The sequence below is a fragment of the Procambarus clarkii genome, chromosome 48, assembly GCF_040958095.1.
Source record: "Procambarus clarkii isolate CNS0578487 chromosome 48, FALCON_Pclarkii_2.0, whole genome shotgun sequence".
NCBI lineage: Eukaryota > Metazoa > Arthropoda > Malacostraca > Decapoda > Cambaridae > Procambarus > Procambarus clarkii.
In genome coordinates this window covers 21,894,810-21,911,358 of record NC_091197.1, presented here as the reverse complement: position 1 = coordinate 21,911,358, position 16,549 = coordinate 21,894,810, and the positions used below count along the sequence as shown (strand labels likewise).

The 16,549-nt window shown below is 48.3% G+C and overlaps 1 protein-coding gene across 1 annotated transcript in view; it reads right to left on the bottom strand.

The window, feature by feature from the left end:
- LOC123764810 (DNA-dependent protein kinase catalytic subunit) overlaps positions 1 to 16,549 on the bottom strand; it is a 746,996-nt gene that overhangs the window by 159,179 nt on the left and 571,268 nt on the right. Inside the window, exons 38-40 of the mRNA XM_069302649.1 lie at positions 7,488 to 7,637; positions 7,086 to 7,259; positions 52 to 170 (exon numbers count right to left, since the gene is read on the bottom strand). Coding sequence (XP_069158750.1) covers positions 52 to 170; positions 7,086 to 7,259; positions 7,488 to 7,637 — 443 coding nt within the window. The remainder of the gene's footprint in view (positions 1 to 51; positions 171 to 7,085; positions 7,260 to 7,487; positions 7,638 to 16,549) is intronic.

Sequence of the window (16,549 nt, the reverse complement as noted above, 5' to 3'; positions counted from 1 at the left end):
ATCAAGCCATTAGCAAATTATATAGTTTCAAAATTTTTATATTTCACTAACCCTCAAGCCAAAAATTTAGGACCGTTTGTCTGAGAGCAGCATCCTCTTCTCTCACAGCACGTAGCAGAATGCCACGGGCTTCTGACTCTAGTTGTCTGCCTTCCTCATTAGTGCAGTCACTGAGGGCAAAAATGCAATTTGTTAGTTATTACAGAGTAGTAATAGACTGTTGGCACCAGTAAAAAAAAAAAAATAGTGGCTGTCAAAATCATCAGTAGTTTCAAAACATATATGACAAGAGTGCTGGGAAGACAAGACACCATGAGTGGTGCTCTCATCCCATAACTACACTTAGGTAATTACACACACAGACACACACACATACACCTGGCTGCTCATTCCTGGGCCACCTCGCATACTCCTAAATTTAAATCCCTGTTTGGTCAGCAGGCATGGATAGGATTCTCTTATAAATTAGTGTTGCTGTAACTGTTTAGGAACTTTCCTCTTTGCAAGTGGAAAGAGCACGCAAAGAGCTTAAAGCTCTTTGCGTATCTGATTATTATCCAGACTGTACTTCTTCGAGGTTAAGTATCAGTGGTGTGTGTAGCAGTGGATTTGGTCTGTGAACTTATACTGTACTGTACTGACACTGGGATGTAAACAAGGTATTAAAATAAATAGTTAAATTTACCCTTGCTGCCTTGCTCCAAAACCTGAGAAAGCCTGGTGTCTATGGCTCAAGTTTATTAAGATGCCTGACCAAACCTTGTTGCTCTGTGGGCTAGGAAAAGACTGGTGACCCACACTAACAAATAATTTTTACCAACTTGACCAAGGCTTGGCCTGTAGGATACAAATATTGGTAAACGCCCACTCGAAGGTGAAGTCATGGTTGATCATACTCTGTGCATAGTAACTAAAGGTTTAACTTTGTTTTAATGCTCCTGGTAAACCCAGGAGCAACCATGACTTCACCTTTGAGTGGATGTGTACCAATATTTGTATCCTGTAGACGGTTGGAACAAGTTAGGTGAGAAGGTGGTGGAGGCCAAGACCGTCAGTACTGTAGTTTCAAAGCGTTATATGACTAAGAGTGTTGGGAAGACGGGACACCACGAGCGTAGCTCTCATCCTGTAACTACACTTAGGTAATTACACCATCCCCAAAACCAGAAAGCAATTTTCTTGTTTGTACCAAAGAAAAGGAGAACACATCCAGAGAAGTGGAAACACATTCGAGAAGCCAGGGCACAGTTAAAGAAGCTCAACACAAACCTGGAAACCCAATTGAAACAAGCACAGTGAAACCATTTAAGGACACAGAATAAACCTACCTAAAAACTTAAGAGAACCAACCAGAAGGCCCAGAATCTCACCTAGGAAATCAAAGAGCGAGAATCAGGGGACATATGTGAAATGCCGAGGCACACAACCAGAGGAAGCCTCTTTGGTAATGCACCTAGAGGATAAGAGGAACTGAAAACAATGCCTGATGCACAAGGCACACCCATAGAGCTAGAAAAACAACTAGGAACCTGGAGCTTTTTCACAGAAATGTAAAAAATTGAGAAATTGGGAATCCAGCTGCAGTAGCTAGTAATTATAGTAGAGAATTTTCAGAGATTTGACTAACACTTCAATTATTTCTTGTTTTAGTGATAGATGGAAATTTATCACCTCTTTTTCTTCCCAAATGATGTATCAAAACCACTTGCAAAGTTATTTATCCCTATGGAATGCAGGTCAACATAGCCTGCTCTTGAGCAACAAAAAACCAGCGTTGAATGTAATAAAACGCCATTTTCTGGGCAAGACCCGGAGGCCCCCCAGAGCTATTCAGGCTGATATTGCTAATGTCAAACTTTGGCATCAGTCATGTGTATGGAGCTCTTAGGCCTACCGGGGACCACAAGCCAGAACCTTGACCCCTCAGAGAGGCACGAGGAGCAATGGCCTATAGAAACCCCCATATGGTTGGAAGCATTCTGTGTCTGCCATCGACCGGGTCAGGCACCCAGAAAGGTAAGGTCCCAAAACAAACTCCTATTCTGGTTAAGAAATTGCTACCGAGAGGCAAACTAGTGGACAGAACTCCCCAAACAAAAACAAGCTGACGAGCATGACATCACCACGTTGCCACACCGCCATCTACGCAGCTTCCCTCTCCTCAGAAGGGGAAAGGGGGAGCCCCAGACCCTTCGTGCCAGCTACTCAAGAAACCAGTTCTGAGGCTAGTTATCAAAAGATGCAAAAAAACTCCGACCGGAGGAAGGGAAGGTTGCTGGGGAGCCTCCGGGTCTCACCCAGAAAATGGCGTTTCATTACATTCAACGCTGGTTTTCTGGGGAAAGCCCCATCGATTCCCCGGAGCTACATACCAAAAGACGAAAACCAGAGGGACCTACCCGGGAGGTAGTCGTCGCTCACTTCCCAACTCGAAGTGGAGACAAATGGCTGCAACTGCTAGCCCAGCAACTGCCAAATGGCTGCAACTGCCAGCCTTGTCGGGCCTGTGTGGCCCGACAAGGCCCAGTAACATCAACAAAGGAACGCGTAGCTAATCTACGAACTTCGTGGACACGGGGAAAGACTGCAGGCTGGCTGGACCACTCCACCCCACAGACAATCTGAGAAAGCCGCACCCTGGAACAGGGAAGAAGGGAAACCGGAGCAACCCAAAGTGTGACCCCGGTCACGGCAGCTGTGACACGCAAAGAATGGCAAAGCGCCACAACCGAACAGAACACATGATGCACCCCTGGCCAGACCAACCAAGCACCAACAATCCAAGGACCCCTCTGAAAAGCAGCCATGACAGTCTTCGCCAGAAAAGAAGGAGACGGCTGCAAGTGAACAAACCAATCACGAGGCCCAAAAGAGCAGAAACCCTGGCGCCAGAGGAGAGCATGAAACACCCCAACCCGACCCTCAGAGGCCAATGCCAACAAAAAATGAACCTCGGAAAACAATCCAGAACCAAAGGGGCCACAACAAACCGAGAAGAGAAAAGACCACCCAATCCAAGAACCAGGACAGCTCAAGCGGTGCAAGAGCAGGCTGGGGGTGAACCACACCAGAGACAGCTTGCGAACTGGTGCAGAGGGAACACCAAAACCGGAGCAACCTGGAGCGGCTCCACCAGCACCGCACGAGAAGGCGACAGCATGTGGCAAGATGATGGTCCTGAACCTCCACAAGAGAAGGACAAGACCACACCAACAGAACGCAACAAACCTACGAAGGGACAAAAAGAAAAAGGAAGGACCGCCGCCAAGACGAAGCAAGCAGGTTGGACACCATCAACGAAACCACCTGAACACCAGCAAATGGTGAGAGACTCGAGACAGAACCGAACCAGCCCGGCCATGGACCGATCGAGCATTGGAAGAGGCGGAGCCGCGGGAAAATCTCGAGTGCGAACACCGAGCAAGTAGAGCTGGAAACCCAAGCCGGCAAGGTACCAGATGGAACGCTGATGTACAGAAAAACTTCCCAATGCTAGCATGCTCATCAGGTGATCGGAGACACTGTGATTCCGATGCGAGACTCTTGAGAAGTGACATCGTGAGATCAAGAAAATGCCAACTGGCAGGGTAAACCTGGAAACCAGAAACCCAAACCCGGCAAGCCGGGAAAGAACCAACCCGGGCGAGCACACACACCCTGCCCGGGAGGAACCACCCGGGACCCCTGAAGGACCAACAAGTCTGAGAACAGATGACAACTAGAAGCCGCCAGCAGAAGAAACGCTGAACTGTAGACGCCATGCACAAACAGCAAGGACAAAATTGCGATGAAAAACAAAGAGCCAGGGCCAAGGCCAAAACCAACAAGGAAGCGAGCACCGCGAGCCGAAACTCAAAACGAAAAACAAGGACACCGCATCCCACAGGAGCGGCGAACGCAGCTTCAGCAGGGCAGAACGAAGCACGCGATGCCAAGTAAGGTATGATGACAACAAACCAGTATATGAACAGAACGAAAACAAAAATGCACTGCCCAAAAGTGAACACAAAGGAAAAGGCAAAAGCCAGGGCCTGAAACCTAGCACCTCCCGGCCCAACGAAAAGAAACTGCATGGGCAGGAGGGGAGGAACGGAAGTTACATCCACCTGCATACAGGGCAACCCAGAAGCTGTAAGTGCCAAACAAGGAGAAGATGAAAACCCCAACCGAACACAGGGGCAATGCAAAAGCAGGAACTGAACATGGACAAAGTCCAACCTAGCATTAGTAGAGCCAAGAAGCACATATTAAAACACACAGTAATGTATAGTAAAGAATGAGGAAAATGCAAGAAAAAGACCAGAAAGACAGTCCAAGCACCAGCAACTAAGGACAAGAGTAGAGAAGCAATATGAGGAATGAAGAAGACAGGCAGCAATCTGGAATGAAACAGACATGACCTACACACAGAGAGTCCAACATACTGTACATGGAAAGGCTCAGCCAGGCACTGCACGACAGTTAAGGAATGAGTGTCATGAGGGAAGAAAAGACTCAGGCACGGAAAGACTAAAGAAAGACCTCCAAAGATGGGGCTGTGCCCAACCGTGTAACAAACACAGACAAGAGAAGTCATGGGAAGAAGCACTCAATTGGCCAAACAAAACACCACAACCAATCCCCTAAAACTCATCCAAAAACCATGAACCAATGCCTGGCCAAAAAGGGACCCAGACCGCATAAGCGCACCTGCAGAGCGTGGGCACTAACGTGTCATGACACATCTTAGCAGAGAATATTCCGGTAGCATACCTAGGGGAATAAGGCCAGAGCTGCATGTGCAGGAGAAGAGAAGGGTAGAGGCGAAGGCCCAGCCTCACATGAAAAAGCCGGGGCAGCCGGAGAAATACTAAGGAAGGGAGCCCACTGGCAGACTCATACGTCACGGCTGGAGGAACAGGCTCAAATGCCTCCATCGCTTCCCTGGAAGGGGAAATCCCCGAGACCACCCGAGTCTCACGACCATTGAAACCCCGCCCCGACCCTGAACCTACAGATGGTGCGGATTCGAATGCAGGGAGAAAGGGGGCGGGGTGGGCCAGACTAAATCACAATAAGGAAAAGACAAGGGGGCGCGGACTGAAACAAAACCTTAGCAACCAACACCCCCCCAGCCCTGTTACAACAACCAAAACGGGGCAGCCTCGGGGCTTCCAGGGAGCAAACAACCTAGTGCGTAGCAACCACCTGAACCAACGTGCAGCGCTTGTGCTGCCTGCACCCGTATATTCAGCATAGGACAGGGTACCTGAGTCACAAAAACCAAAACTCGCAGGACTCCGGGTCGAAGGTGCCACCGACCCAACAGGCAGCTGATGGAGGCAAAAACAGTGCGAGTCACCCTGAGAGAAGAGGACGAGCAACCCTCGAACTCGCACAAAGCGAGGGGGAGGGGACTCAGGGGTCACAGCTATCGAACCCGCACTGACCCCGTGAGGATTCCCAGGGTCCCGAGATGGAACTCACACTCAGGGAAGTCCAGGCAGGGTACTGCTAACCAGCGCCCAAGTCTACCAAACAACTTTCAAAGAACTGAACCCCCAGGATGTGTACACTCACAGGGACCAAGCAGGGGGGGGGGGGTGCCACCAGAAAAAGAGTACTCGGTACACAGAAGGCAAGAACCAAGGCAAACCCCCACCCCCCTCAGGCAGGTAAACAAACAAAAAAAAACGCAGGAGGACAGCGTACCCAGGCAAAACAGAGCCGGCTGCTATGAATGGTGAAAACAAGCTACGCAGTACCTTGCACCCTTTACCAGTGCAAACTGCTCTCTACCCTAAGGCGAACAAGGGAAAGGGAACACCCAAGCACACAAAGGGAAGCCGAAAACCGAGCAGTAAACGGACAAGCAGAGGCAGAACCCAAGGAACCTGTGGAATGTGGCCCCCAAGCCCCAAGGGCAGTACTTATAGGGCACCTAGGGAAGGTAACCCCTAGGTGCATTCAGCCCGAGTACTGAAGAATCACTCCTGGCTCACACACCCCCTATGAGACAGCCACCACACCACAAGGCACAGAGCCGAGACCAAGATTGGAGTCAGAGCACACACCGTCTGCCTGGCACATCAGCTTCAGAACTGGGGTCTTGGGTAGCCAGCACAAGGGGTCTGGGGCTCCCCCTTCCCCCTCCCAGGAAGAGGGGAGCTGTGCAAACAGCGGTGCGGCGACGTGGTGACGTTATGTTCGTTAGCTTGTTTTTGTTTGGAGAGTTCTGTCCACTACTTCGGCTCTCAATAGCAATTTCTTAACCAAAATAGGGATTTGTTTTGGGATGCTTACCTTTCTGGGTGCCTGACCCGGTTGATGGCAGATATAGAGTGCTTCCAACTACATGGCAGTTTCTATAGGCCATTGCTCCTCGTGCCTCTCTTAGGGGGCCAGGTTCTGGCTCATGGTCCCCGGTAGGCCTGAGAACTCCATACACATGACTGATTCCAAAGTTTGACATTAGCAATATCAGCCAGGATAGCTCTGGGGAGCCGAAGGGGCTTCCCCCAGAAAGTAGAGTTTTAGAGTTTTTTGGAACATTACCATATTTATCCTACACTCTGTACCCTAATGCTCGATTTGGTTAGGTTTTGCATCATCCAGATTTTATGGTTATGTTGCACATAAATTGAGGGCTGTCTGTAATGTAACACTACAAAATTTGACACTATTACAGTTCTGCATGTATATCAAGCAAATACTGTTACACATTTTTTTTTTTTTTTTTTTTTTTTGATATATACACAAGAGTTGATACATTCTTGTACAGCCACTAGTACACATAGCGTTTCGGGCAGGTCCCTGGAATACGATCCCCGCTGCGAAGAATCATTGTTACAACCAAGTACCCATTTTACTGTCGAGTTAAACAGACGCTACAGTTAAGGAATTGCGCCCAGTAAATCCTCCCCGGCCAGGATACAAACCCATGACAAAGCGCTTGCGGAATGCCAGGCGAGTGTCTTACTACTACACCACGGAGACTGGTATTTCTTCTTAAATACCAGTCTGACTGGTATTTAAGATACGGAGACTGGAGACTGGATTTCTTCTTAAATATACCGTACAGTATATTAAAACATAAGAGTGCATACCTATATTGATCATAAATCCAGAAGAGGATGTCATACATCGTTTCCCGACATTTTGGAGCAGAATGATAGGCAAAGGCACCAATGCCTGGCATGAAGTACAAGAGTTCCTGGGCACTGAGGCGAGGCATAACAGCATTCACCAACTGAAGAGAGACGAGCTGAGTTGCTGGTTCTCTGGAAATAAAACACAGTACAGGGTAGCTACAAAAAGCTTGGAACTGCTTACTTGAAAAAAAAAAAACAGACTTCATGACTAAAGTAACCATTTAAATTTTACAAATTAAAGCTGAAAAAAGTTTAGTGATTATACAGTAAATTCTGATAATAAAGAAAAATAATGTACTTGATAAAATTTTCAAAGATGTTGATATTAAATATTTCTGCTAAAACACAAGAGCTTACTTATTTGATAGAGTATTGAGAAGATTCTGTTCCTTAAGATGAGTGAAGACATCGTCCATTGTAGATGAATGAGATACTAAGCATTCCAAGATCCGAGTACGGTGAATTCCATAAAGTTTTGGCATGAGGTTCAGGAGTTTGTTGAGAAACCTGAAAATAATAATAAACTTTGAATGAAATAGAACCAACTCATTATAAACAAATTTCTCTGGCTCCATAGCAAACTCACTCATACAGTATTTATCAAACATTCACCTAATTCATGAGTTAGATTCACCTATTTGATTTGAATCCCTAACCATATTTAGAGTCAAAGAGTAAAAGCGGAGTTTACATGCCTCTGTTTAGCCAGTAGGTTGTACAACACTTGGCAATTACAAATAAAGAATTCTTAAGTGTCTCCTTTGACCACAACACACAACTGCCCTCAGAGCAGTTGAGAGCATCACTATCTCAGTAACAAATGTAAGACAGTAGTCCATAGGAGAAACAGAGAAGGTAAAATGAAGAGGAAAAAGGAGGCGGCCTGGTCCTCGACCAGGCCTCCACCCCCAGGAAGCAGCCTGTGACAGCTGACTAACTCCCAGGTACCTATATTACTGCTAGGTAACAGGGGCATAGGGTGAAAGAAACTCTGCCCATTGTTTCTCGCCGGCGCCTGGGATCGAACCCAGGACTGCAGGATCACGTGTCCAGCATGCTGTCCGCTCGGCCGACCGGCTCGACCCTGTTCGATCTCTAAAAACCTGGCGCCTGAATATCAGCTCAAGACATGTTACCGAAAACGCAGCCGAGTTTCGAACGTAGTGGGTGTGGGGATAAACCGCAGGCTGACTAGACCGAATAACCCTGTAGACGAACTGGGAGACCTGAACCCGGGAACATCGAAGAAGGGAAACCGGGTCAACCCAAAGCCCGTCTCCGGTCACTGAGGCCGTGGCGTGAAAATAATGGCGCAAAGCTGCAACCGGACACAACACATGTTGCTCCCCCAGACTAACCAACCAAGCATCAACAACCCATGGGGCCCCTCCAGAAAGCAGCAGTGTCATTCTTCGTCAGAAAAGGAAACGGCTGTAGCCGAACAAATCGATCACGTAACCCAAAAGAACAGAAACCCTTGCACCGGAGGAGTGCATGAAGCTCCCCGACCCGACCCCCAGAGGCCAAGGCCAACAGGAAAAAGAGCCTTTGACAAACAATCTGGAACCGAAGGGGCCACCACAAACTGAGGGGAAGAAAGAAAGGAGAGCACCCGATCCAAGGACCAGGACAGCTCAGGCAACACATGAGCAGGCCAGAGGTCAAACAACGCATGAGACAGATTACGTAATGGTGCCGAAGTAATATCAATCCCGAGCGCCAGCTGTAGCGGCTCCTCCAACGCTGCACAATACGAGGCGACAGTATTCGGCAAAAGATGATGGTCCCGAAACAAAAACGAAAGAAAGGACAAGACAACCCAAACAAAAATAGAAGTAACACAACGAAGGGTCAGAAAGAACCTGAAAGACTGCCAAGAAACTGCATACTGTCGTCGAGACGATGCTTGCAGATGGGACACCATTAAAGAAGCCACCTGGTCACCAAATAAATGGTGATAGACTCGAGTCAAAAAGACCAGATGCGAAGACTCGAGGAGAAGATCGAACCAGCCTCGCAACGGACTGGACCAATCTGCTGAAAGAGGAGGAGCTGCGGAAAACTCTCCGGGTTCGGACACCCTGCAAATAGCGCCTTGAAACGAAAGCTGTGCCGGCCTCCAAGGAGCCAGGAGGACTACTCTCATTTGGTAAGTCTCCAAGCGAGCTAGGACCTGGAGCAACAGCGGAACCGGAGAAAAGAGGTATATGTAACCTCACCTCAACCAGTCCTGCCTGAAGGACGACAGCCTCGCAATTGGGAAAGGGCGCCACATAAAACAGAAGGCACCTTGACCAAGCCGATGCAGAGGTCCACTTCTAGGAGCCCGAACGTCTGGCAGAGCCAACGGAACGAGTTGGCATCGACCGTCCATTCAGTGGGCAGGGGAATGAACCTAGACAGGCTGTCCGCCAGGACATTGGACAATCTCTGAATGTGAACAGCCAGGAGAGCCAAACCACGAGAACTCAGCAGACGAGTCACCCGATACGACCAGCCCCAAAGAGCCAAGGACCACAGAGAACCCCATCCCCCTCAGTTCAGGCAATTAACCACCGGAGAGCAGTCCGAATGGAGACGAATCGTTGATCCGTGAGCGACCCGAACCCTCCGGAGCGACAACCACATCGCCGTGAACTCCCGCACAGTACTGTGAACTCGACGGAAGGACGAACTCCACCGCCCCTGTCTGGACTGGTGAGCACTGGTCACAAAACCAGAGCCAAGAGACGACGCGTCCATGAACACATCGAGCTAGGGCTCGGGAAGGCGCCAGGCCACCGAACCCCAAAAAACTCGAAGAGGACGGAGCCACACCCGACCCGGTGGGTATACCAACACAGCAAAGTTCAAGCTCCTGCACAGACCCTCAAGCAACCAGCAGTAGGCCTGGGAGCCCCCCAGAAACAGGTGACGGCGGGACCGCAGGTGAAGGAGGGGCTCCGAGGGAGAGACAAGGAAGCGGTCTGAGAATTCCATACAAAACCCAGCCAAGACCAAACCTGAGAGGGAACCAGATGGGACTTCCACCAGTTCAAAAAGAACCTGAACCCAGCTAGCTGGGAAAGAACCTTATCCCTGGCTAGCAGACACACGGACCGACTGGGAGCCCACACCAGCCAGTTGTCGAGATAGGCAAGGACCCGAACCCCTAACAGATGCAACCAAGCCACCACAACCCAGATGAGGAGTGTAAACTCGCGAAGTGCCAGATTCAAGCCAAATGGGAGGCAATGAAAGCGGTACCCTTGACATCCACAGCAAAACCGAGCCAATCCCTGAACCCTGGATGAATTGGGATGTGCTAATACGCGTCCTTGAGGTCCAGGGACACCATCCAAGCACCTGACTCCAAGAGAAGCTGGACCTTGAACAGAGTAGTCATCCAAAAGGAAGGGCAAGAGACCCAGGGGTTCAGATGGGACAAGTCCAGAATAAGCTCCAGATCCGCACAGTCCCGTTTTGGGACTGGAAACAGGCAGGAAACTCACCGGAGAGATGATGTCGTTTCGACCACACCCAAGCGCACCCACTCTGAGATGACCCGACAGATAGAGAGACGACCCGACAATAGAGAGAGGGGGAGTGAAGAATAAGGAGAGGGGGAAAAAGTTCCTGAAGATTGCATACACCAAAATAGATGGAGTGAGATCGAAGATACTGGAGTTAAGTTATGTAATACAGCTGCAGACACCAGACATTGTTGCACTCACGGAGACAAAACTTGAAGATGTAATTTTAAATGAGGTCATATTCCCAAGGGGCTACTCAATTTGGAGACGGGACAGAAAAATTAGGAAAGGCGGTGGCGTTGCTGTGCTGGTAAAAGATCACCTAAAGGTGAACGAAATAATGACTGCCAATCCACAAGAAGTTGACATAATAGCACTAGAGATCTGCCATGAGGATGATAAACTAATGATAATAAATGCATATAGTCCACCGCCAATCAGCACATGGTCAAAGGAGGAGCTAGATAGTAAACATGAAGGTCTTATTACAATAATGAGAGAGATTATAGCGAGAGCGGATAACGATAGATCACGACTGTTGATAGTCGGTGACTTCAACTTGAAATCCATAGACTGGGAAGCATATGAAGCTAAAACAGAAGATTTTTGGACCTGTAAATTTGTAGACCTCATCCTGGAAACATTCTTGTATCAACATGTTAAACAAGCTACGAGGATGAGGGAAGGGGACGTTCCCTCCATGCTAGATTTGATATTTACCAGGAAGGAGGAAGAGATATTTGACATTCAGTACCTTCCTCCCTTGGGTAAAAGTGACCATGTCTTTTTGGGAATAAAGTATGCAATGCGTTATAAGCTGGAAGAAAATAAGGAGGTTGAAGCAGTTGAAAAACCAGACTTGAGGAGAGGACATTATGGTGACCTTAGAAATTTTTTTAGTGAGTATAATTGGACAGACTTGATGCTAGGCAAGGAAGTGAATGAGACGTATGTCAAGTTTTGTGAAATATATGATAAAGGCACAAAAAAATTTATACCAAAACAGAGATGCAGAACTAGGAAACAGGATTGGTTCAATAGAAAATGCGAGAGGGCTAGAGACCAAAAGACACAAAAATGGAATCAATACAGGAAGAGGCCGAACCCCCAAACATACCAGCGATACAAAGATGCGAGAAACAACTACACGGCAGTGAGGAGAGAGGCAGAAAGAAATTTTGAAAAAGGGATTGCAGACAAATGTAAAACAGAACCAGGTCTATTCTATAAATTCATAAACAACAAATTGCAGGTAAAGGATAATATTCAGAGGGTGAAAATGGGAAATAGATTCATGGAAAATGAAAAGGAAATGTGTGAAACACTAAACGAAAAGTTCCAAAGTGTGTTTGTACAAAATGAAATCTTTGGGGAACCAGATACAATAAGAATTCCAGAGAACAACATAGAGCACATAAAGGTGTCTAGAGACGAAGTGGAAAAAATGCTCAAGGAGCTCGGTAAGAACAAAGCAGCTGGCCCAAATGGCGTTTCACCATGGGTTCTGAGAGAATGTGCATCTGAGCTCAGCATTCCACTTCACCTGATCTTTCAGGCATCCCTGTGTACAGGAATCGTAGCAGACGTGTGGAAACAGGCTAACATAGTTCCAATTTACAAAAGTGGCAGCAGGGAAGACCCCCTCAATTATAGACCTGTATCATTGACAAATGGAATAGTGAAAGTATTGGAAAAACTAATCAAAACTAAATGGGTAGAACACCTAGAGAGAAATGATATAATAACAGACAGACAGTATGGTTTTCGATCTGGAAGATCCTGTGTATCGAATTTACTCAGTTTCTATGATCGAGCCACAGAGATATTACAGGAAAGAGATGGTTGGGTTGACTGCATCTATCTGGACCTAAAAAAGGCTTTTGACAGAGTTCCACATAAGAGGTTGTTCTGGAAACTGGAAAATATTGGAGGGGTGACAGGTAAGCTTCTATCATGGATGAAAAATTTTCTGACTGATAGAAAAATGAGGGCAGTAATCAGAGGCAATGTATCGGAATGGAGAAATGTCACAAATGGAGTACCACAGGGTTCAGTTCTTGCACCAGTGATATTTATTGTGTACATAAATGATCTACCAGTTGGTATACAGAATTATATGAACATGTTTGCTGATGATGCTAAGATAATAGGAAGGATAAGAAATTTAGATGATTGTCATGCCCTTCAAGAAGACCTGGACAAAATAAGTAGATGGAGCACCACTTGGCAAATGGGATTTAATGTTAATAAATGTCATGTTATGGAATGTGGAATAGGAGAACATAGACCCCACACAACCTATATATTATGTGAGAAATCTTTAAAGAATTCTGATAAAGAAAGAGATCTAGGGGTGGTTCTAGATAGAAAACTATCACCTGAGGACCACATAAAGAATATTGTGCAAGGAGCCTATGCTATGCTTTCTAACTTCAGAATTGCATTTAATTACATGGATGGTGATATACTAAAGAAATTGTTCATGACTTTTGTTAGGCCAAAGCTAGAATATGCAGCTGTTGTGTGGTGCCCATATCTTAAGAAGCACATCAACAAACTGGAAAAGGTGCAAAGACATGCTACTAAGTGGCTCCCAGAACTGAAGGGTAAGAGCTACGAGGAGAGGTTAGAAGCATTAAACATGCCAAAACTAGAAGACAGAAGAAAAAGAGGTGATATGATCACTACATACAAAATAGTAACAGGAATTGATGAAATCGACAGGGAAGATTTCCTGAGACCTGGCACTTCAAGAACAAGAGGTCATAGATTTAAGCTAGCTAAACACAGATGCCGAAGAAATATAAGAAAATTCACCTTCGCAAATAGAGTGGTAGACGGTTGGAACAAGTTAAGTGAGAATGTGGTGGAGGCCAAGACCGTCAGTAGTTTCAAAGCGTTATATGACAAAGCGTGCTGGGAAGACGGGACACCACGAGCTTAGCTCTCATCCTGTAACTACACTTAGGTAATTACAACGGAAGGAACCACGAGCCCTGGCACGACCCATCCAGGAAGAACCCCCCCCCCCAGGGAACAGAGGATCAACACGTCAGACATCAAACGACAAAAAGCAGAAGCCGCCTGCATATACTGTGCAACTGCCTCCTCCCCAAACAGTAAAAGACAAAAGGGAGAAGACAACCGAAGAGCCAGGGCCCAAGCAGATTCTACACATGAAGCCAGCACCGCCTGTAGACATGCGAAATGGGAAGCAAAAAACAGGAACACCACATCCCGCAGAATTGGCGCAAACAGCTGCAACAATGCAGACAATATACGAGCCGCCAAAAACATGTCAGACCCAGGCACAGCCCGAAACGCCTCAACATCTTCCTCAAGCCAATCCGAGGACAGCTAGAGAAGGGAAAGAAATTGCAAAACAGAGGCCAAGGAGCCACGAGCGCACAAGTTGTCAGCAACCAGCACAGCCAAAAGGGAAGGAACCAACACGTGAAGCTGCTGCACACCAACATCCTGAGGAAGGGCTGGAGTGAACAAGCACTCATTGAGGTGCTCAAGGTCGTCCCTCAGGTAAACCTGGGAAATCCTCAGAATCTCCTGCCATACAAGCGTGCGGGAACGACAGAATGCACGCCAAGCATCCAAAGTACCATCCAAATTTAACAGTCTCCGTGGTGTAGTGGTAAGACACTCGCCTGGCGTTCCGCGAGCGCTATGTCATGGGTTCGTATCCTGGCCGGGGAGGATTTACTGGGCGCAATTCCTTAACTGTAGCCTCTGTTTAACGCAACAGTAAAATGTGTACTTGGATGAAAAAACGATTCTTCGCGGCAGGGGATCGTATTCCAGGGACCTGCCCGAAACGCTACGCGTACTAGTGGCTGTACAAGAATGTAACAACTCTTGTATATATCTCAAAAAAAAAAAAAAAAAAAGTAAAGAAGGCAAAGTCCACTAGCCAGGACGACTCAGAAATCTCATAACGAACCCAGAAAGGGGAGGAAGCCCCAAACCTGAAAGAAGCAGGATTCATCATAAGGCATAATTCGAGTCACGCAGGAGGTAAAATGCCATGGCAGCCTGCACCTCATGCGTCGGATGCGGGAAGCTGAAAACCTCCGCCTCCAGAAAGACCAGATCGACGAACCCGAAGGGACCCGGAACCGGAAGCAAAAGGAGAAAAGGAAAAAAACCCTCCCTGTAACAAGCCCTGCTGGGAAGGAACAAAACCCCAAGCAGAGTCCAACGGGCCCCAAGGCCCCCAAGTCGATCCCTCCCCAGCCCCAAGGGCTCTCATCACAGGCCCCAGGGCCGAGCTGTCCTCCAAGACCCCGGCCTCACAAGAAGAAGCCGGAGCAGCTGTACAAGCAGGAATAAAGGCAGCCCACTGGTCAGAGCCAGATGCTTCTGCAGGAGGACCCGGCTCGAATTCCTTTGTTGCCAGCCCGGAAGGGGCAGTCCCCGAGACCTCCTGAGTCTCCTCACCATCTAAACCCTGGACCGACTCTGAAACCCTCAGACTCTTTAGAACCTGAACTAGGGGGAGGGGGGGGAAGAGAATGAACCACAGAAAGGGAAGAACGAGAGGGCACGGACGAAACCAAGGTCTAAGCAACCCAAACCCCAAAGTCCTTGTTCTTAAACTCAAAACGAGACAGAGTTTTGTTTGGGCAAACTGAACCGAGACAGGCTGTCCGTCAGGATGTTAGACACCCCGGGAGCCGGTTGGCCGAGTGGACAGCACACTGGACTTGTGATCCTGTGGTCCTGGGTTCGATCCCAGGCGCCGGCGAGAAACCATGGGCAGAGTTTCTTTCACCCTATGCCCCTGTTACCTAGCAGTAAATAGGTACCTGGGTGTTAGTCAGCTGTCACGGGCTGCTTCCTTGGGGTGGAGGCCTGGTCGAGGACCGGGCCGCGGGGACACTAAAGCCCCGAAATCATCTCAAGATAACCTCAAGATAACCCCTGAATGTGAACGGCCAGGAGAGCCAAACCCCGAGAACTCAGCAGATGAGTCACCCAAAGTGACCAGCCCAAAAGAGCCAAGGACCGCATCGAACCCACGAGGCTCAGGCAATAAACCACTGGGAAACAGTCCGGATAGAGCTGGATCGTCGATCCGTGAGCAACCCAAATCCTCCGAAGCGACATCCATACCACTTTGAACTCCTGCACCATGCTGTGGGCCAGACAGAAGAACTGAACCCCACCATCCTTAGCCGGCCTGATGAGCACTGGTCAAAAAGCCCCAGCCAAGAGACGATACGTCCGTGAACACATCAAGCGAGGGCTCGGGGAGGCGCCAAGGAACTGAACCCAAAAAAACCTGAAGAGGAAGCCGGTGACTTAGCATCCGACGCAAGGCACCTGGAGGCCTAACCCAGCGATCCCGTACGAGAGGCAGAAAGGATGCCGACGAAGTCAAACCCGACCCGGCGGGTATAACAACACAGCAAAGTTCAGACTCGCACACAAACCCTTGAGCAACTGCCTCGTGACCCATGAGCCCCCAGAAACAGGCAAAAAGAGGGACTGTAGCTGCAGCAAAGCCTCCAGAGGGAGAGACAAGGATCCGATCCGAGCGTCCCACATAAGACCCAGTGAAGACTGAACTTGAGAGGGAATGAGATGGGATTTCCTCCAGTTCACCAGGAACCCAAACCTGACGAGCTAGAAAAGAACAAAATCCCTGGCGAGAAGACATGCAGACTGGCTGGGAGCCCACTCCATCCAGTCGTCAAGGAAGGCCAGAACCCGAACCCCTAAGAGACGCAGACGGGCAACTACGACCCGGGTAAGGCGTGTGGAAAACACAAGGTGCCAAGTTCAAGCTGAATAAAAGGCAAGGAAAATGGTAAGCTTGATGCCCCACAACAAAAGTGAGCCAATCCCTGAACCCCAGATGAAGTGCGACACGCCAGAATGCATCCTCGAAGTCCA